At 43.8% G+C, this 22,181-nt stretch overlaps 1 protein-coding gene across 10 annotated transcripts in view; it reads left to right on the top strand.

Annotated features, from left to right (window-relative positions):
* The window catches only part of PPP2R1B (protein phosphatase 2 scaffold subunit Abeta), a gene marked incomplete at its 3' end in the record, with an annotated part of 36,989 nt that overhangs the window by 11,525 nt on the left and 3,283 nt on the right, over positions 1-22,181 (top strand). For 7 of the 10 annotated variants that reach the window (XR_013994165.1, XM_081062456.1, XM_081062457.1 and 4 more), the window contains 6 exons: positions 569-742; positions 2,980-3,040; positions 6,897-7,051; positions 7,416-7,558; positions 7,931-8,022; positions 15,803-15,924. Coding sequence is in view for 9 of the 10 variants with exons in the window: in XM_081062456.1 (XP_080918582.1) it covers positions 569-742; positions 2,980-3,040; positions 6,897-7,051; positions 7,416-7,558; positions 7,931-8,022; positions 15,803-15,924 (747 nt within the window). Of the gene's footprint in view, positions 1-568; positions 743-2,979; positions 3,041-6,896; positions 7,052-7,415; positions 7,559-7,930; positions 8,023-8,424; positions 11,157-15,802; positions 15,925-22,181 lie in introns of those variants that run through there. The other 3 variants (XM_081062460.1, XM_081062461.1, XM_081062455.1) reach the window with 1 other exon arrangement.

The following is a 22,181-nucleotide window of genomic DNA, read 5'->3' as shown; positions in this document are numbered from 1 at the left end:
ACTAAAATAGAATCCAAAACAGGGATGAAGGGATTTTAAAAAGTAACTTATTTTAAACCAGTGACAATCCCTGTGTTTAACTATGAGGTTGCAAATTCCCCAGGAAATGGGCATAAGGAGCCATTGATACAGACTTTAAAGTGTCTATCCATTCTCTGCCTGATTCCTGCTGATATGCACTGATTTCTTCTCTTTAAACTTAATATGCAGTTATATTTTCACAGATGAGGAAGCCAAGGCACAAAGAGATAAAATAACTCACCCAAATTCTCGGCAGTGGCAGATCTGGGATTTGAATGCATGTAATTTGAATCCAGAGCCTGTGAATGCTCTTTATTATCCTATAGACTTTTCATTGAAACTTCTGCTTAAGATCCGTTACATTTATGTGCTTTGAATTGTGTACTCATTCATTATTCAGTATTTCTTCTAAGACTATACTTTTTTTCACCTGACTCAATACTTTCTTAAACTTTATTTAGCGGTTTTTACCTTATAACTGCAGGAAAATACTGAGCAGAAAACTTGATTGTTTATATGTGTTATTTTGGTGCTTGTATACTTGTAGTGTCCTGAAGTTCGCTTGAATATCATCTCTAATTTGGATTGTGTAAATGAAGTGATTGGAATCTGTCAGCTCTCTCAGTCTCTCCTTCCTGCCATAGTGGAGCTGGCTGAAGATGCCAAGTGGAGGGTCCGGCTGGCCATCATTGAATATATGCCACTCCTGGCGGGCCAGCTGGTGAGTATGTGTGCTCTGTGAGGTGAAGGGTAACACAGGTAGTGGAGCAGATTTACCAGGAAAGCAAGTAAGAGGCCCCAGTAACTTGTAGGATTATGTTCATTTAGACACATCTAAGTGTGGCCTGTTCTACTTGCCTGTAGGATGGCTTTCATTTTCATTAGTGCAGTAACTTTGAACAAAAAGGAATTACAGAATCACAGTATTCTAACTGTCTCTTACAAATCTAGTTGGGGAGATGGACAATGTCTCTTTTAGGGTAGGGACTGTGTTCAGTGTTTTATTTCATGTGCCTGGCATTCATCAGGCACTTAACATTTGTGGAATGTTGAATAAATGAATACCTGAATATTTTTTGAGAAAGCTCATAAAATCATGTCAGTTTACAGCTAACATTACTGTACTCCAGTTTGTTTCCCTTCTCTCACCCCCACTTGCATTCCTTTCAGATCATAGCATATGGGATTTATTTTTTTCCTTTCTTGGACCATTGAATTTGTATTGCTAATTTTGATATATTTAGTTTATGAAATGCATCTTTTGCATGTCTGTGGCATCGTATGTTTTATAAAATTTGAAGTGTCCCACTCTTCAAAATGAATGCCAAAGATCAATATATAGCTAAAAGGGTCAGACGAAGTCATCTTGTTGCCTCCTTTCCTTCTGTCACTTCCAACTGCTGAGGTTCACCTCCTGTTCTTTGCTGGTTACTCTCATGATTCACCTCTCCAGAGTGGAAAGCAGCAGTGGCTGACTGGTTTGCTAAAGACTGAAAAAACTGTCCAGAGGGAAGGTGAATTTAAGGACTATTTTTTTTAACCTCTGCTCTTTGTAGACGTGGGAGGTCAGTAAAAGTTGGTAGCTCTATGGAGGCAGCAAGGCAGATGGTGACTTTGCTGTCTGGCAAGGGTCACATGCAGTGGTCATGAACATTTTGTTATACAACTTCAACTTCTTGTTAGTATTATATATATTATTTTTGTTTTATTATCTGTAAAGGTTTGTTTTTAAGGAGGGCGCAGCTCACAGTGGCCAATGTGGAGATCGAACTGGCAACCTTGGTGCTACCAGCACCATGCTCTGACCAACTGAGCTAACCAGCCGCCCCTATCTGTAAAGGTTTTTATATCAGGTAGTCAATTTATAAAAGTCTTTTATGACTTTCTGTATGGCCTGGCTTGTGGGCCATCATGCATAAATGTAAAGTTGAATCACAAAAATCAGGAAATGAAAGTTAATTAGGACTCAAGAAAGATCCATAACTTAAAATGAAAATGAAATCTTTGAGAACTGACATGGTAATCTAAGTGTATGCTAAAACTTGTTTATAAAATCTATTATAAAACTATTTTATGCTGTTAAATCACTATTTTCAAAATGCTGAAACTTACACCATATCTTTTAATTTAAAATATGTAATCACTGGACTTCTTAGGATCCAAAGAAACGTGGAGCTCAAAAGGGAGGTGTTAGAAGGGAGGTGTTAGGAGAGCATACATCACACATTCTCACACATGATGCTGAAGACCCACAGTGACAGGTCTGTGTAAATCAGCTCCAGGAGCTTGTCCCCAGCCTGTGCCAGAGTGGCCACCCATTGACAGGAAGAGCAAAACTGGGAGAGCCGCGATGCCTTTAGCTGTGCCCTTGTACTAGGGCCTTGTCACCTGCAGTCTTGTGCCTGCTTTATTCTTTTTCCTCTGCTTTCGCCGATCATCTCAGAAATAACTGCAATTGGGAATATCTCTACTTCTTGATGTCATTTTCTTCATCCTTAATAATTTAATAAGGATGATACTAACCTAAAAGGGAAAATTTTGAGAATTATCAATATTATTGACAGGTGTTTTCCTGGGTAATTCAGTCTTACAAATACTATACAGATTGCTTGGTAGACTATCCACACTGCATTCTTTCTGCTCAATTTGCAGTATTGTATCTGGCTCCTGGCCACCCCGTTCTCTTCCACTTAGCAAGGTCTGGGCCATCTCACTCACTTTGCTTTGTTTATGATTTCTATCCAATAAAATAGATTTACAATTTGTAAATCAAATGCCATGGTATTCCTTTTCAGACTGGTTCATGAATTCAGCTTATTTGGAAACAAGTGTTTGTTTTTTTGGGGTTTTTTTGTGTGTGTTTTTTTAGCTCTCAGGTCACTTTGGTATAATACAAATAGATTGTCCTGATTTCTAAATTTTGGAGGTGTGTATTAATGGACTCTTCTGTATCCATAGGGTGTGGAATTCTTTGATGAAAAGCTGAATTCTTTATGTATGGCCTGGCTCGTGGACCATGGTAAGTAAATAAGTTAAAAACAGGTCTTAATGGAAGGCTCATGTTTTTGCATATATCACATTTTGTTTATATATTTATTTTTTGGAAAGGAATCCTAATCTGAGCAGGTATTTTGCCTTACCTATGTAGAGATGAAGAAAGACTGATTAAAGTCCAGTTAGCTTCCTCTGAACACAAGTTTGACATTTGTATTTTCTACCAGTTTACTTCGATCTTAAACTTTATTTTCTCCATTAAACAATCTCTTTGCCCTGTTTCTTACTCTATTACATTATTTTCAGACTATCTCTTTTATACATATACTTACTCCTTTCTTTTCCCAAGGTCTTCTGCTTGACTGGTTCCCTCTTTGTGTCTTCAGCCACTCTAGACTGAGTTGGATTCATGAAAGGTCTATGGGGAAGAAATGGCTACTTGTCTTCTTTGAGGTGACATAGAGAAGGAGGTATACAGTGTCACAGTGAAGGAGTCTAGGAGTGGGAGATGTCAGCTGTGACCTAAGACGGAGAGGGCCCAGATTTCTTTTTTAATGAAAGGCAAGCTCACTGCCTGCACCCTTGGCTACTGCTGCTGTAATGCTAAGAGATGGCAAACTGTGAGCTCAGGGCATGTCAGATGGGAGAACATTTAGAAAACAAGTTTTTAATACTTTATCTTCTCTTTGTATTTATAACATAATTCGCTTCAGCAATCACAGCATCCTTTTCTTCGAATGCCACAAACTGTATTACAAATGAAAACAGGTACTGCTGTTTATCATAATATACAAGACTCTTGATGTTTATATAAAACAATTTTATATGTTAATTTGTTAGCAGTTGACTTTTTGACAAGGTCTCAGGTCTGTGTGTCTCCTCTTGTCTTCCAGGCAGCGGTGGGTGGGAAGGGCGCCCTTTGTACCAGTGAGGTCCAGTGCCAGGCCCCAGGTCCAGACTTGGCAGCTTCAGTGTGGTCTGAGATCTGTCAGATGAGGGCTCTGGGGGCTCAGAACATAATGTCCTGTGACCTTCAGTTTCATATTTTGATGGATATGGTAGTTCCACAGCATCTTACGTATGTGTTGAGTGTATCTCTGTTCTTCTGGGTGCTTATGCCTGGGTATTTGGGAGGAGTGGTGATATCTGCTTGGACATGGTGGTGGTTTTGTTAAGGGCATATTTGGATCATATGGGAGGTCATATGGTTAAGAGTGCAGAGGAGGGGTATGAGAAAAACATGCAAATAATGTAAAGGCATCTATATGTAGATAATTTCAATGTTCTCAAACTAGACTATGAATACTATTTCTTTTTGCTTTTCTAAATTTACCATTTTATGGCCAAATTTTTTTTTTTAAATGAAACTTAAGTTTGACAAATCATAGGAAAGAAATTTCTTTTTTTTTTTTAGGGAAAAAGTGCTTATATTATTTTTGATACATATTTAATGTTAGTGGGAATGACATCTCCCAGAATGTCATTCGATACTTTCTTGGAAAGCTGGCATTCTAGATTTATTTTGAGGAACTTCTAAAGTCCTAGCCTTCCACAAAGAATTTAATTCCTGACACTTTTTCTATGTAGGATTGCTCTGTGTAAGGAAGGATTACTCCTTCCTCTTTCTCTTATATTTTCTTCCAATTTGGGAGCAGGAGAGACCCTGATCTTTGTTTGTTTGTTTGTTTGTTTTAGTAGCAGTATGCTAAAGTGGGCTTTACAGGCATTCTTTGAACCAATGAAATGTCATCTCTGAAATTGTTCTATACTTAATCACATAGATTTTTTTGTTTGTTTTATTTTTTACATTTTAGATAACTGTTATGTATTAATTGATCACTGATCAATGAGTTTTTTTGGAACTTTTGGAATTTTTTGTGAGTTTTTTTGGAACTTTTGGAATTTTTTGAAACTGATTATTAAACTACTAAAAGAATATTCTGAAAAATCCAGAGACGTATAAGGAAGAAATCTGTCCTCATGGTTGAGTGGACAGCATTGACCACGGGGAGGAATTTAGAAGGGGAGTTAATATTTTTATAGGAGACAGGAAGAACTATTGAAGTTAAAGAGCAGATGGAGTGTGTTAGACATTCAGAAGAACCTTGCAAGTCAGGCAGACCTTGAGGGTAGAGGCAAAGAAGGAGAGAGACAAAACAAGGAGAGAAAACAGGCAGAACTGGGGAATGGTTTGCATTCTTTTGGCAACAAAATTGAGAGGAGCCAAGAACATAGTAGGCATCTGGCCAAGTAGAGATGAGTGCGTTTCAAGTAATGGGTGAAGGCCAAGTGTGTGTGCGCTGCCTCTGGTTTCTCTGTAGTGACATCCCTTCTTATGGTAATGGCATTAGGATGAAAAAAATCTCAAGCCAATTAAAAAACAATTAGAGAACACACATGCTCTAGTTACTCCCTCCTTAGGGGAGGCAGTGTGGACAGGTTGTGCCAATGACGAAGACTATGAATTGCAAGGGAGAGAATCTGCACTGTGGATGAAACAGTTGACGTGGGCTTACACCTTAGAGAGTGCTTCTAGATAAAACCGACAGGCTGATTCTCCCGCAGACTTGGGTCAGGTTGCATGTTGGTAATATATATAGTTCCTTGGCTATGCTCTCTTGCCTGATCTCATCAACGGAATTGCCTAAAAGCCTCTATGTACTGGGAAGAGTTGGATATTCCTTGTCTGGAAGCTTTGTATCAATTGTCCAGAATTGGGGCTGTGGCTTACATAGCTATTCTTGTCCATCCTGTCACCGAGCAGGTTTGGGCCTACCTGGAGAGAGAAGAAGAAGGAATCAGTACCCCCTCACCCTAGATTTGTTATCTATGCCGCAATGTTGAGTTGTCTTGGACCTGCGAAATGAAGTAGCACTGTCTTTGTTCAGTGCTGTATGTAGCAAGCAGTTGTTGAGAAGATAGTGTAGTTCAGGCCTTTCTTATCTAGATTTATGATATCTTTGATGAATGATCTTGTAAGGAATTATTAGATGTTAAAGCAGGTATGTTTATTCACAGAAGACATTTGACATGTCTCAACATGAACATTTTTAAGAGTGAAGTTTTCATTTGCTATTATGTAGATGACCACAGTGGCCTCTAAACCACTTCCTCACTGTATTTCTCTCCTCAGCTGTTATTGCCACTGCTGGAATAATCCTGCTAAAGTACCACACTGGTCACCAGGTCACAAGTTTGCTTTCAAAACCCATCACTGTGTTTTTTACAACATGTAAATTTAGCTTTCAAGAAGCTCTGTGTTCTGAGTCTACCCTGACTGTCCAACCTCACATTTTTAGATTTTAGTTCTTTTCCTTTGTGCCCTGGATACATTTGTTTTGACCCTTTCCAGGAATCCATGTCCTCTTCTCTCTATTTACATAAATCCTCTCTAATCTTCAAGGCCCAGTGCAAGGCCTCTCTTTCCAAAGCTTTCTCAGACCTCCCTGTTCTCTCTTCTCTAAACTCCTCTAGCCCTCATGGTCTTTACTACACAATTTCATACTTTTTTATCATCAGTCTTATACCATGTGACTTCTTGGAGTGCCTTAGCTTTCATTTCTCTGGCAGAGTGTAAAATCTTTGAGGGGAAGTATCTTATGTACTCCTTCTTTAACACATAACAGACACTCATATTTGTTAATTAATTAATGACACCTCTAATGAGCTCTTTACCTCCTTTTTCCTTAGACATACTACACATTTTGAAACTATAAGACCAAACCAGTATATTATAAGTTGTAGCTGAAAATGTTTGCCGTTGCAGTATGGCTAAATTTGGAGTGTGTGTGCAGAATTTGGGTTTTGCTGATGATGTACGTAAACTAGGTTATGCTTATAATGTAAGCAGCACGACAATATGTTTTTCACCTCTTCTGTAGTATATGCCATCCGTGAAGCTGCCACCAACAACCTCATGAAACTAGTTCAGAAGTTTGGTACTGAGTGGGCCCAAAATACCATCGTTCCCAAAGTGTTAGTAATGGCAAATGATCCTAATTATTTGCATAGAATGACCACTTTATTCTGCGTTAATGTAAGTATTACACAGCTGTTGTTGCTGTGCTCTGGTGTTAAAGCAATTATTCAGGACTGTGTTTCTGAATTCTGAATATATTGTCTTCTATTTGGAATTTATTTCTTATACTGATTAATTTGGACAGTTAAGAGATGAGAGAAAATGTCAGTTTTTAAAATCATATTAAAATCTACAATAGTGAAGTCAGTTGTGAATTCTGGTTTAATTCTGGGGTTTTTTGAATGCAACCTTGTATCATTCAGATGCTCAAAGTAGAAACATTTTCCTGTTGATCAGTTTACTTTCTTATTAAATATTGTCTTTTTAGATTTTGACATATTTTAAAAAATGAAAGTGCTTTAAATGTGCCTTCCTTTTCTAGGCACTGTCTGAAGCCTGTGGCCAGGAAATAACTACTAAGCAGATGCTGCCCATCGTATTGAAAATGGCAGGAGACCAAGTAGCGAATGTCCGTTTCAACGTGGCCAAATCTCTACAGAAAATTGGACCAATTCTAGATTCTGGGTAAGATTTTAATACTATTCTTATTTTAAAAATAGATGTAAATTTTTACCTTATAGTGAGGAATGATAGCTAAAATTAAATTCAGTGATTTTCACTTTACCTAAGAAGTGGGTTTGTTTAAGCAAAGAATAAAGTAATTCAACAATCATTTTTGAGGGTATCCACTCTGACTTCTGTATTTAAGCTCGTATATGTGTAGATCATTGAAACTAATTCTGCTGACCACTTTAGAAATTATTTAGTACTTGTCAAATTTATAGGTGTTTTAAAATATTTTTTTTATTTTAAACTTTAAAAATTACCCTGGGGTGTATATTACCATAACAGTTTTCTGGCCCAGAGACTTTCACAGATAATGCTGTTGGATTTTAGTGCCTTGCAGGAGGAAGTTAGGCCGGTACTACAGAAGTTAGGCCAAGATGAAGACACGGATGTCAAGTACTTCGCACAGGAAGCTCTAAGTGGTATGTCCTTCTGTGCTCTGCCTGGCAGCTTCTGCTTTGGCTGACAGGCTGTGAGTGGTGTTAAGTGGGAAAGGCAATAAGCGTGCGGGCGACAGGGAGGGTGGGGAGCTCCCAGAATGCTTGTGCCCCTCTTCTTGGCCCACCATTGAACAGGCCATTTTCTCAGGTCCATGTCTAGGGCTGGGTAAGAATGTGATTCTAAACTGGTGATCACAATTTTTGTTTGGATTTTAATTAGTTTTTAAAGTTTAACTTTTGATTAGCTGGCAGAGTAAAGAAATTGACCACAATGAGAAGTTCATAGTCTCATCCTTTTGGATCATTGTTGTTGTGCCTAATAGTCACATAGATAGTCCATGAACTTTCTGTACCACTAACTTGATTTTGTTTGGAATTTTCCAGTGCTGGCGTTGGCATGATGAAAAACAGGAGGGAAAAGACTTTACTAAATTCTTATCACAGGTTTCTAGTCAATGTGTTCTTAAACTGGGTGGAGAAAAAATGGAAAACCTTCAAGACCTCATCTAAGCAAATGGAACAACTTAAAGAAATCACATTTCTGTGACTTGATTCTGAAGATGAAATGGAATTGTATTTATTTGTCTTCCTTGTTGGGATAATTATGTTTAAACCATTCTTATTGTTTGTGATCAATTCCTGACATTCGGTACAATCATTTCTTGATTGTCTCCTGACGAATTGTCTGGCACCATCTGGGCTCCTGCATCCTTGCTGTTTCATGAGGCCCGGGCCACTTAATGTTTCTGACCACGCCTGAATGGGTTGGGACCCAGACATGGAGTGCGGTGATTCTCTTGGTGTTTACATGTATCTGTGTGTCTCTCCATCATTCCAAAGTTAAATGTACATAGTTTAGAATAATTTATAAACACTCTATTTGGGAGACACATTTTCCTGGATGATCTGCAACAGTGTCTTACATAAAAGGGGAATGTGGAAGCTCAGAATTCATGTGTTGATTGTTTTGGTTTTTATTTGCTTGCTTTTGACTGTAATCATGTCATTTGGAAACCTGAAGTACAGATGTATCTTTCTACTAATGTGTGATGTTGAAGTCAAACTGAATTTCCACAGCTTGCCACTGTGAGTGCATTCAAAAATACTTCTCTCCCCTGAGAAAACTTAAAATTGAGTGCCTCCTAATCAGTGTAAAACCGCAGTTTTGTATTTCTAACCACTGGTCTAACACTGTGAGGCTTGCCTGCTCTTCACGTTGTTCTGCTTCCAGCTGTGTTAACATCTGGTCCTTGCTGCCTTGCATAGAAGTAGCTTTCCAACTGAAGTTTCGTTTATGGGTGATGCTGGAATCTTATCATTTGAAATCTTTGTTTTTCTGCTGTTACAGTAAAACCTCATTAATTCCTCCTGGAATTTAAGATAATGAATTAAGCTGAAGGGAGGGTTTGCTGAAGCAAATTAATAGTATGTAAGGAAGCCCAATTGGGTCTGAACTAAAATAATTTTAAAGCTCTCTTTAAAAATCACCCTTTACCAGTTTGATGTGCCAGTTACTAATCACCCTTTTCAATTATATTAAAATACCATTCATGAGAATTTTTATAAGGCCACACCTTTTTTCAAAAGATGCATTCAGTTTACTCTTTATCCCGGAAATATACACATTTGTATTTCATGGAGAAGTTAAATATTTTTTCATCTAAATGTATTTGCATTTTTACTTACTCAAGCTTGCCTTGTCCCTAATTAATTTTAATTAATGAGGTTTCATTGTAGCTCATTTTTCTCTCAGTGCATCCTGCTCTGTAGTTTCCTTGTTTCTGTTTTGGTTTTGGAATCGTTTCTTCCAATGACAGCCTCTTTTAAACCCAGGGAGCCCTGTTCTGTTTTGTGAAGTCTAAAGACGCCTGTAAAACTTCGTACCAGCACGTAAAGCCAAGTTTGAGCAAATTTTTTCAAGCTTGTCCTACCTTAGAGAAAAACTGATTTAAAAAAAATTTAAATCAGAAATTACCTGCCTGTATTTAAAATGGCTGAATTACCTTATAGAAATTTTCTATTTTATTGCTTTTTGAGCAAAAGATTAAATATTTTCCTAAGCAAAAATATTTTCTACGTTCTCATTTTATATCTTAAACTATTATGTTGTAAACATTTAATTTGTTTCATGGTTCTTTTTATTTTTTTATTACCTGTAGGATGTGTTCCTCTTCATTGAATTTCATATTTGAGAGACTATTGTTGATTCTTGAAACAAATTTACAGAACCATTGCTTTACTCTTAGGTAGAAATGCCGTTGATTTTGGGATATGCCCTTCTGTACTCCCCTGGGAGCCCTGAGCATTGACCTTTGGCCCTAGGACTGTGGTACAGGGGAGACCCTTGCTTTCTTCGGCATGGGTCAGGGATTTCAGTAGGGGCCTGTCTTCTTAAGTGACTCCTCAGGGACTTCATTGCTTTTTTCTGAATTAAACAGTAGGGAATCCCTTTAGTAACTGCTAGAGAAGTTTTTTGGCTCATAACTTGGTGATTTTCTCCATGAGTTAGTTTTCTTAACTTGATTTCACTAGAATGTAAGCTCCACGAGCTCTGTAAGGGCAGGGATTTTTGTCTGTTTTGTCTTCTGTATCGCCAGCGCCTAGATCAGTGTCTGGTGTACATAATAGGTGCTCAATAAATACGTGTTCAATGAATTTCTAAAATCTGTCCTCTGACGTGTTGTATTCATGGAACAAGTGATCAAAGGTACCAAACTACATTACATTCTCCCACTGACACAATGAAGGGATTTTACTGCTCTTAAGAAATAAGTTTTATGTGACCTTTCTTTAGTCCCGCCTCTTAGGCAACAGTTCCACTTAGATTTGTACAATTGCCTCAACTGTAGATTGCTGTAATTTTTTCATCCTATGCAGTTTATATCAGTTGTTTGGTCGATTAGGATAGTGAAGCAGAGACAAACATGCAAACCTATGTCAATAAAGTCTCATCAGCAATGAAATTCACCTCAGTGTTTCTTTCTACAATTTGCATGGGGTTCATCATTCACAGGTTTAAGAGACCAGATCTTTTGTCTCTGTGCTGCCAAGAAGATACTAACCTGAAAATGCATCCTGTGTCGTAATAATAAACAGGTTAATGTGTGGTTTATTTTATTTTTTTTTGGTGTGTTCTAATGCTTTTTTTCCTGTTACTGTTTTTCAATATTAATTTCATGTGTACAGCATAGTGGTTAGACATTTATATAATTTAAGAAGTGATCCCCCTGATAAGTCTAGTACCCACCTGGCATTATACATAGTTATTACCGTATTATTGATTATATTCCCTGTGCTATACATTCCCATGACTATTTTGTAACTACCATTTTGTACTTATTGATACTTTACCTGTTTCATCCTGCTCCTCAACCTCCCCCATCTATCACCCCAACAAATCTAGTACCCCTCTGACACTATACATAGTTATTAACAGTATTATTGACTGTATTCCTTCCGCTATACCCTACATTCCCATAACTATTTTGAACAACCAATTTGTACTTCTTTTCCCCTTTTCAGCCACACCCCCAAACCCCCTCCCATCTGGCAACCATCAAAATGTTCTCTGTATCTATGACTTTGTTCCTGTTGTGTTTGTTTATTTTGTTCTTTAGATTCCACATCTAAGTGAAATCACTTTGCATCTGTCTTTGTCTGAGACTTCACTCAGCACATTACCCTCCAGGTCCATCCACGCCACTGAAGATGGCAAGATCTCATTCCTTCCATGGCTGAGAAATAGTCCATTGTATACATGTACCACCTCCTCTTTATTTATTCATCCATTGTTGGACACCCAGGCTGCCTCCACATCTTGGCTGTTGTAAACAATGCTGCAGTGAACATATGGGTGCACAATGTCCCCTCGAAGTAGCACTTTGGGTTTCTTCGGATAAATGCCCAGAAATGGTATTACTGGGTCCTTTCTTGTCTCTTGTCATAGCCTTTGTTGTAAAGTCTATTTTGTCTGGTATAAATATTGCTACCACATCTTTTGTGTTTTTTGTTTCTAATTTCATGAAATATTTTTTTCCATCCCTTATTGTGTGTGTCTTTCAATCTGAAGTGAGTCTCTTGTAGGCAGCATATGTAAGGATTTTGTTTTCTTATCCATTCATCCCTTCTATGTCTTTTTATTGAAGCATTTAATCCATTTATGTTGAAAGTAATTGTTGGTAGATACATAGCGATTGCCATTTTATTCATAATTTTGGTCTTCCCTCCCCCTCCATCTTAAAAAAGTCCCTATAACATTCTTTGTAATACTGGTTTGGTGGTGATGAATTCCTTTAGCTTTTTCTTTTCTGGGAAGCTCTTTATCTGTCTTTTGATTTTAAATGGTAGCCTTGCTGGGTAAAGTAGTCTTGGTTGTAGGTCCTTGCTTTTTATCACGTCGGACATTTTGTGTGTATCCCTTCTGGTCTGCAAAGTTTCTGTTGAGAAATCAGTTGACAATCTTAGGGGAGCTCCCCTGTAAGTAATTAGTTGCCTTTCTCTTGCTGCTGTTAGGATTCTCTCTTTTTGTCTTTAAAGTTTGCCATTTTAATTATAATGTGTCTTGGTATGGGCCTGTTTGGGACTCTGTGCTCCCTGGACTTGAGTATTTCTTTCTCCAGCTTACGAAAGTTTTCAGTCATTATTTCTTCAAATAGGTTCTCAGTCCCTTGGTTTTTCTCTTCTGGTACCCTTATGATGCGAAATTTATGCTTGATGTCCCAGAGGTTTCTTAAACGACCTCATTTTCCTTTCTTCCAAATCACTGATTCGATCCTGTGCTTCATCTAGTCTGCTGGTGATTCTTTCTAGTGCATTCTTCATATCAGTTATTGTATTCCTCACTTCTGACAGATTCTTTTTTATGGTTCCTGTGTCCTTTTTTATGCTCACTATCTCTTTGTTGAAGTTCTCACTAGGTTCCTGAGCTTCCTTATAGCCATTGTTTTGAACTCTATCTGGTAGGTTGCTTGTCTCCATTTCGTTCAGTTCTTTTCCTGGAGTTTTCTTCTTTCATTTGGGGTGTGTTTCTTTGTGTCCTCATTTTGGCTGCCTCTCTGTGTTTTTTTTTCCTCCCTATTTATTAGGTAGATTTTTCATGTATCCCAGTCTTGGCTGTGTGGCCTTATGTAGTAGGTGACCTGTGGCGCCCTGGCACAGTCTTCCTAGTCAACTGCTCCAGGTGCTCCAGGAGTGTCCTTTGTGTAAGCTGTGTGTGCCCTCCTGTTACAGTTGAGCCTTGATTGCTATTGGCACTTCAGTGGGTGGAATTGACCTTAAGGCTGATTGGCTGTGGGGTTTGGCCACATCCTCACCTTACCGGCTGCTGTGCAGGGGGTTTGTCTCACTGAGTGGGATTTGCCCCACGGAGCTCTAGTGCCTGTTGAGACCACCTTTTGTGCGTGCCGCTTGTGGGGCTAATTGGGTGGTGTTCTGCTGTGGTGTGAAGACAACCTCCAAGTGTGTTGTATTTGGGGCTCTGGAGCAGGTCCAGGTCAGTCACTGCCTGTGATTGGCTGGGGGCTGCCTGGTAGGAGCTACAAAATAATCCTCAGTTGTTCACTGCCTGTGCTAATTCTGGAGGTGCGTGGGCGAGGCCACGCTGCAAACCAAGGATGTCTGCTTCCAGTACTGGGCCTGGGGTCGCTCCGCAAAAAGCCAGGACACCCCGAGACAAGCTGCCACCTGCTGGTTTCCTTAAGGTTTAGCCACTGAATAAACCTTGTGTATGCAAGTTGGGTGAGGCAGAGTCTCGGAGTCACTAGAGTGGGACGAGCTGTGGTCACCAGGTTAACGTAAATTATGGTTTGGTGCCAGTGTTGAGCCTGGGGCTACTTAGTAAAAGTCTCAGCACACTGAGGCCAGTAGCCATCCACCTGGAGTCTGTTGGACTCTGATAGTTTTTCAAGAAGAGTGCAGTGCAGGCAGGGCTGGCTGCTCGTGAGAAAGTGCTTCCAGTGTTGGATGGGGTGGGGCCCAGTGAGTCAGCAGAGTGGAATAGCAGAGCTCACCAGACCAGTCAGATTCGGATTTGGCCATACGTGTAGGGGGAGGGCTCAACATATTAAAGGTGGCACCCACCTGCTGGCTACACAAGAGGAGGACCCCACAAGAGAAAATGGGACCGTCCTCCAGCCCTTGCTCTGCAGCCATACACCTCAATCTGCCCCCCCACATTCCCCTGACACCCCCTGAGTCAGTCTTCCTCTGCCTGCAAGCGAATGAGTCTGTGCCAGCTGTTTAAGAGGACTCCTGACTTTCCCGCAGCCTCCGTCTTACCCGAACTGTTAGAATCCCCACTGTTTTTCACAATCACATGTTGTGGGAACTCCTCTTCTTGTTATTAGTGTTCTGGGCTGGGGAGGTTGGTGTGGGGCTGGGGTCCCTAGATCCTCCAGGGGGAACTTCTGTGGCCAAGATATCCTGCCTGGTTCTCAACTGCCACACGTGGGTGTGGGGCCCGTTCCTTGTCTCTGCCCCTCCTATCAGACTCAGCGTGGCTGCTGCTTTATGTCCTTAGTTGTAAAACTTCTGTTCAGCTAGACTTCAAATGGTCTCCAGGTCGGTTGTTTATAATTTAGTTGTAATTTTAATGTGTTCATGGAAGGAGGCAGGCACCATGTTTATCTACTCCACCATCTTGGATCTCCTCTCTCAGTTAATGTGTGATTTTTAATGAGGCCTTGTTGAAATAATAGCTCTCAGCTCATGGATATACCACAGCTTGGCCACTGTGATGCATGGCCCTGGGGATTTGCTGGACAACTTGTCCTGAATCAAAAGAGACAGCAGCCTACCTTTGAGCTGTCTTATCAAAGCATGCAAGATAATTGCATAGACTTCCAGGGGAAAGAAGTATGTCATTCCTGACCCAGAGGTTAAGCTGGGCAATGTTTTCTTGTTGCACTTTTGTTTAAAATTTCTGTATTGTCACTGAGTTGACAGTCTGGTGCTTTCCCGTAGAAATCACATTGGTTCCATCCCCTTAGCGATGGCAGGGCAGGGTAGCCAAAACAAGTTGGGTGCTTGTCCTGCCCTTTTGCATTTTACTTAAATTCCTCTGACACTTTTTTTCCTCTTGTCACTATTATCTTGAAGCCTGTTTCTCCGCTGCTTGGATGTAACACTCTGGAGGGAGAAGGAGCTGTCACCTTGTTTCCCTTGGTTTAACGGATGAAATGATTATGGTCTGATGTTATGTAACTGTTTCCGTCTGATTCTTCTATTCCTGTTTCCATCCAGTTCCTTGCTCTTCTCTTTCCTGTTCACTCACATGTCTCCAATTCTTTTTTGTACCTAGAATAGTCTCTCTATTCCCCATTTGCCTGCACAAGCCTGCTGTTTCCAGGAAATTACATAATGTTCAGTTGAAATGGAAATCTTCTGGAGGACGAAGAGAGTTTAATTACTCATTGGGTAGAAAAGCCAAGTCATTTCTTTCTCCAGAGTTGTTCTTTTAAACTGATATTACCGGTTCTAAATGCAGCCAGGTCGTTTTTGTCTGTCTGGGGCTCTGTAGGCTGTCAGTGTCCAAAATGTGGGGGAGCCTCCAGCTGGAACCGTAAGGCTGGATGGGGTGGCACTTTCCATGGCTGTTGAGGAAAGACACCTTCAGTGAGGGCCTGGGGTGAACCAGCGTTTTCCGCACAGGGGCCCATTGCTATGCTGGAGCAACTGAGGGCATCCTGGCCAGGAAGCACAGGTGGGCTGAAGAGGGACATGCACTGGTCAGGGACAGTTACGGTGCTGCTGTCTGTATCTCTAGTGGTGGCCCAAAGGCTGAGGAAGCTAGATTTTCCTGTGAAGCACAGTGAAGAGCCCAGCGCCCCTGGGACTAACAAGAACCACTTCCTGAGACACAGAGAGCCTAGAGAGGACACCGGGCAGGTAAGTGCCACAGACACACGGCCTGAGCCCTTCCCTCTCATGGGCGTAGGTGTGGGCAGAGGGCGGCCAGCATGGCCTGGTGCTAAAGCAGGCTAAGCCGAGAAGCAGTGCTGTTAACTCTGTCCCTGAGGAGAAAGTCAGGTTTTAGGGTCAACGGTATATTTTGAAAGCCTGTTGCCCTGTTGCTTGTCCTTTGTTCTGGGAATGCTTTCTGAGGCAGTGGAGTGGACTTTCTAGAGCTCTGTCAGTCCATGGCTTGAGGTCTTTCCCTTTCCCCCATCAGAGACAGCGAGGCCCATGCAGGGGACAGAGGGGTGGTTTGGTAGAGTTGCAGGCCATTCCCACTTACCTCACCGAATAGACACAGCTTTTATTTGCTACTACTCCTCTCTGGTAGTCATTTCCACTTCAGGAAAACACTATTTCTGTCAATTTTGCTGTGTAATAGTCCAAATGTTTTATGAGCCCCGTTTGATGCCACTCTGGAGGAGGTAGGCCAAAGTTTAAGTTCAGCCATCAAAGTGGGTGCTGACCCCTCTCCCTCCGGAGGGCGATTTATGACATCAGTACATTCAGAAACAGCACACGGGCTTGGCTGCCTTGTTCTCAACTCAAGCTGCATTGGTTTATTTGGAAGATAATTTGTATTCTCACGCCTCCTCCAGTGGGTTTGCTTGGTGGAGATTTTAAAATCAAAAGAGACTGCCTTCTAAATGTCCCTGGCTTTTCCTTCATGTTATGTGAACTGAGGCCACAAAGACGTTCCTATTTTCCGGCCCCTAGTGGCAGTCTTTCCTCTTAGAATGTTCACCCATTGCCATGGTGCCACACGCTTGTCAGGTGATCGTGTTTAGGCAGCTCTGGGCTGTTGTGCAGTGGCCCTGCCGTGGGAGGAAGTGCTGGGGTGACAGTGTCCTCACAGCCGCAGCCAGCCCCTCGCTCCTGGTAGCTGCCTGAGGCGGTCAGCCCTTTGTGTCCTTAGGTCTGTTTCACAGCTGGGCCTTACGGAAGGACCAGGAATGATAGTTACATGTTTTTATGTCTAAACCACAGACTTTCTTGGGAATGTCCTACAAATTCAGGGTCAACTGGCCATGCCATTAAATGCACGGCATGCCCCCGGTCTGCGCGTGGAATCATGGTGGAAAGAGCATGGCTGCCCCAGAGCCTTGGGCATTGGAACTGCAGGCACCTTGCCACGCACTCGGCAGAACCTCTCTTAACCCTCACAACAGCCCTGGGGGGTGGGCGGCCTCCGCTCCGTTTCAGGTGGTGGTGAGACTCCCCACATCGCTGTTATGTCTACCTGGGGGTCTTTTTCCAGCAGTGGAGGCCTGGAAGTGCAAGGCCTCTGACGCTGCAGTTCATTTCACGCAGAAAAATGCCCTGCTCCATACTCGGGGAGCCTTCCCTGCATTTGTTTCACTTAAGGAAAATGAGCCGGGGGTAAGATGGAAAGGGAATTGGCTGTTGCCAGGCAGAGCCCTGTGTGTCAGGGGCCAGCAGCCAAGTGAGTGATCCAGGAAGTCATCCAGTTGCAAACCAGAAATTGTTCTTAACCCTTCACTCACTGTGGTTCATCGCAAACCCATCTATCTGTCCAAATGGGGGCAGAGTGAACCCTGGCTCCTCAGAGCCCTGGGAACTGTCCTCAGGTCTTGGCTGGCTCCAGGGCCCTGTGGGAGCCATTCAGCATCCCAGGGCTTGGACCTGCCACTTGGTCCAAGAGAGAACGGCCCCAAGGGGTGGGAGCCAGTTCCTTTTGGCAAAGAGGGCCTCTTTGGTCCCTTGGAGACTGGGCCTTGGGTCTGCAGAGCCGCCTGTGCTCTGGATGTTGCATGTGTCCCCATGTGGGACCTGCCAGGGAGCAGTGTGGTCACCACGCACACCCTTGTCAAGCCTGGGTCAACCCAGCTGCTCCTTCCTGGTGTGGATGGGTGGTCTCCCCTCCCAGGCAAGTGGGGCTGCCCTCCTGGACAGTCCGAGGGTAGCTGTCTGATGACAGCTGCTGGTGGGCCTGTCAAGCGAGGGTTAACAGAGGATTTGTTTATTGAATCATGAAGTAGCTGTCACATGATTTTAATCAAAACACCATTTCCCTGACAACAGTGATGTCAGTCTTGTTATTGCAGGAAGGAGCAGCTGTGAGGGACATTCAGTCTCCATGCTGAGCCCAGGTTTGGAGACTGAAATCAAGTGAAGCATCCATAAATCATGGTTGCAGGCCCTGACGTACCGAACCCACCCTCTTCCTCTTCCTCTTCTCTCTGTCCAGACAGTCTGTTCTGCACGGACGCTGGCCAGAGCCCGGCCCTGCACCCTGAGTCTCCGCTGAGATCTCACTGTCTGCACCTCTTGCTTTTTCTACTCTTGTTTCTACTTCTTATTTTCCCAGTTTTCCTTATTTTCCCCAAACTCAGTCTTCGGAGCCCCTAGGATCATTGGCCTCTGCCTTCTAGCATCTGTCTCTCCTCCATGCTCTTACCAGCACTTGCTGGTGACCCAGGCTCCAGCCTCCTCTTGGCACCTTCTCCACTGTGGGAGCTTGGGGACCGGGCAGGCATCTCTGCAGAGAGAGACCCCCAGGCCCTGCTATCCTTCTCCGCCTAGGAGCTTGGCCTAAAAGTTAGAGACTGATGAAAAAGGTGGGACATGGATTCTAATGGGTGCTCTTATGTCTGTGGTACCCACGGCTGGTGCTGCTCAGAACTCATGAAAAATGAAGAAATCTTTGGCACAGTTCTGGAGCTGATGCTCAGAATAGGACAGCCATCCTTAAATGAGAGAAGAGATTCCATAGGCACCAAACAATCATTTTCTATGTCTAGTGATGGGACAGTTGAGAGTTAAAGCAAGACGAGTCACAGTGAGATACTGGGACAAGCCATCTAAAGGAGCTGGAGACTCCTGTGGGCACTCTCTTGTTGGGGACAGTGTTACGCGAGGGCTGCATTTGAACCTCACAGTAAACCTGGTAGCTAAGTCAGCCAGTCTCTGTTTCCAGGTTACCGGTGGGGACAGCAAGGCTTTGCAGTGATTTGCCCAGGTTCGTGGCAGGGCTGGGAGAGGTGCCAGTGGCTGAGGACTCAGAGGTTCTTTGCTGCCTCCTGGGCTGTCCCTGGCAGAGAATGGGTAGGCACCACTCCGTCTGGAGGGGCTTTCTGGCCAGGGTGGCTCCTCCAGGGGATGGGCTGGGGGAAGGCAAGCCTGTTCTCCCGGCCTCATTCCTGTCCGGGCCCTCCTTGCCCGGCCCTTTCATCCCTGGGGCCTCCCACTGGCTGCCTGCCCTTCAACCCTCACTTTGCTGGCTAAACATTAGGCTTCTCCAGTGACCGGAGGGTCGAACTGAGAGTTAGCCAAGGCTGTGAACTCAGGGTCCTTCGCACAGTATGCTTCCAGGAGAGGCCTTGGGGCTCTTTCTCGATTCAGTGTGTCCCACTGCCCAGCTGTGGGACCTGTGTGGCCCTGCTGGGGTGATGGGCGTCAGAGTTCTCAGGCCCTCTGTTGGGCATGTCTAGCCCCATTATTCCCTCCTCTTTGGGAGTTAGGGAGATTGAGTCAGAAACTCGCAAAGTGCCTCATGGGAAGAGTGACTCAGTTCTCCCTTTGAGAAGCCAATTCCCCAATGCCTCATTTCTTCTGGGTCCAGATTTTCTGACCCAGTTTCTGCCCAGCCAGCTCTTGGGGACTCAGCTGCAGGGGGAGTCTGCTTTCCATGATGCTGTGTCCTCCCTCCCTGCCCCCATCCAGGCTCCTTGCTTGGTGGCTCAGCCCTGCGCCCGCTCTGCCCAGGCTGCAGACTGCCAATTCAGACGAGCTCTGAGTCAGTCGTGGCTAGGAAAGTCCCCTAGAAACTTACACAAAGGGAGGTATCAATATTCCCTAGGGGTAGTTGCAACTATGGGTCCAGAGGAATTCAGCTGCCCGGTGGGTTGGGATGTGGCAGCAGGACGAGTTAGAGTTGAATGTCTGGAGGCACGTAAAGCTCCCCTCTCTGCCTGACCTGGATTTTGGGTTTGGCCTCCTCAGTGATTGAGGTCATAGCTTCATACCGGGTGGGGACAGGTATGCCAATGACGGCTAGTTTCTGAGGTGACGGTCCAATGCCTTCACTTCAGTTAAGACCCACATCTGACAGCAAAGTATGAGCCATGCACAGTATCCCCTCCCACTACAGCTGCGCAGCCCTTTCATTTCTGTAAAGTCACAGTGGCTGGGGTTAAACTGAGACGGGCAGCACTGTAGCCTGTGCAGATGACACTTATTTTGTAGCCATGTGGTGCCCAGGATTTCGTGCACAAAGCCCAGAACTTCCTGCCACAGTGTCCTGGGGCTGCAAGCAGAGTGGGGGCCCCCCTCCCTTACCTGGATCAACCAGGGAGGGATTGGAACACTGTCAGTGCGGAGGGACCCTGTAAGAACCATAACTGAAAAGCACGAGGGATTGCTGTTGGAGACACTAATGCTCTTTCTAAGTCAGGGATTAGAAATCCTTTAACTTGGGATCCATGAATGCGCCTTAGGGGGCCCAGGAACCACCATGTTTCCCCGAAAATAAGACCAGGCCGGACCATCAGCTCTAATACATCTTTTGGAGCAAAAATTAATATAATATTAAAAATAATATAATAAAAATTAATATAAAAATATATAATACAATATATAATATAATATATAAAAAATATATAATATAATATATATAGTACTGGGTCTTATATTACTTATTGTTCAAAAAGACGCATTATATTAGAGCTGATGGTCGGGCTAGGTCCTATTTTTGGCGAAACGGCAACTGCTCCCCTGAAACATCTGTCCCAAGTTGTGTGTCTATGCATGTTTCTTGGGAAGAGGGGCCAAAGCTTTCACCAGCGTGTCAAACGGATCTGTGAAACGTCAGTTTAAGAAGTACGGTAGAAAGGAGCAGGTGGCCAACAACAGAACAGCCTGGGCGGGCCCCCGACTGGCCGTGACGGAGGTGGGCTCTGGGTAGCGGCACTGCATCCCTGTGGAAGTGTGGGCACTGTCAGCTCTAGTCCTCCGGCCCGGCCAGGCAGAGGTCCCAGGTCTAGGGCTCGGGTCCCCCCAGGCCGTCTGTCTACTCCACCCTGAGGCCACAGAACTGAAGGAGGTCAGGGGCCTGACCGGCTGCTGAAGTTCTGGCCAGTTTCTGCTGGCAGTTCTGTTATTTTTGCCTGTACCCTGGACACGGGGGTTGTTTTTGGCAACACAAAAATGTGGAGAAATTTGGTGGGGAAAGAGAAAGTTTGCAAAACATCGTTTGTGAAATGGAGTGCTTTCCTTTAAAAAAAAAAAAAAGGCGCATTTGAAACTCATTGTTACTGAATTCTTGGGCAGCCAAATGGTCATAACAGCAACAGCCGTTTGGGGGCAGGACTGAGTGCCTGATAAGCAGTGCTGGGCCAGCAGGACAAGTTGACGGAGCACGCTCCAGGCCTCTTCCTGCCCTCGGTGGTCTCCTCCACTCCTCCCTCCACACCCTCCCGCCCGCAGGTGGTCCCTGTTTGGGAACTGTCTCAGTTCTACAGCATAGGCTCAGCTGGAATGGTTGGAGTGAAACCAAATCTGTTGAATTTGCTGCCAGAAAGTAGGATTCAGTACTGCCCTTTCACTCAGGCTCTGGCACTAAAACAAGTCCCGAACGTATGAGAGCAGCGTCGAAAGCCTCGGCAAACGGGATGTCCCAGCACCTGCGGGCGGTGAGCGGGTGCCTCTCGGAGTGGGGCTCCACAGATGCATGTGCGCCTCGAGGCCTTTGGCAGGCCCCTTTGAAGACGTGCTGTCATGAGCAAGCAGAGGTATCTTGCTGGCCCCCGGTTCCCAGCCCATGTCCTGTAGCTTGCGTCCTTGGGGAGCCCAACATGTCTGACTCCCTCCTCCTGCTGCAGGCCCTTGCCTGACTACCGCCCTGAGAAGCCACGGGCACCAGGCAGCGCCCAGCCGGACCTGGTCCGTGTGCAGACTGCGGTTAGCAGCGCTTCCGGCAGCGTTCTGCAGCAGCTAACGTGTACCCGGGCAATTTCAGAGCAAGGTATTACTTACCCTGCTGACGTCAATGAGAACATATTATCCACTGTCCTCCTCTGCAGCCTGAAATGAGCACCAGAGCTCAGGGAACACAGCCACCTTCCATACTTTAAAAAATTCCACCCAGGGCCTGATGAGGTGAAGGCCCATGTCATTCGCTTGACATTCGTATCACCCAGGCTCTTAGAAAACAAGTTGTTTTTATTTTAATT

The sequence above is a fragment of the Rhinolophus hipposideros genome, assembly GCF_964194185.1.
Source record: "Rhinolophus hipposideros genome assembly, chromosome: 10".
In the NCBI taxonomy this organism is placed as follows: domain Eukaryota; kingdom Metazoa; phylum Chordata; class Mammalia; order Chiroptera; family Rhinolophidae; genus Rhinolophus; species Rhinolophus hipposideros.
Note: the sequence above shows the minus strand (reverse complement) of the source record. Positions and strands in the feature narration are given on the sequence as shown.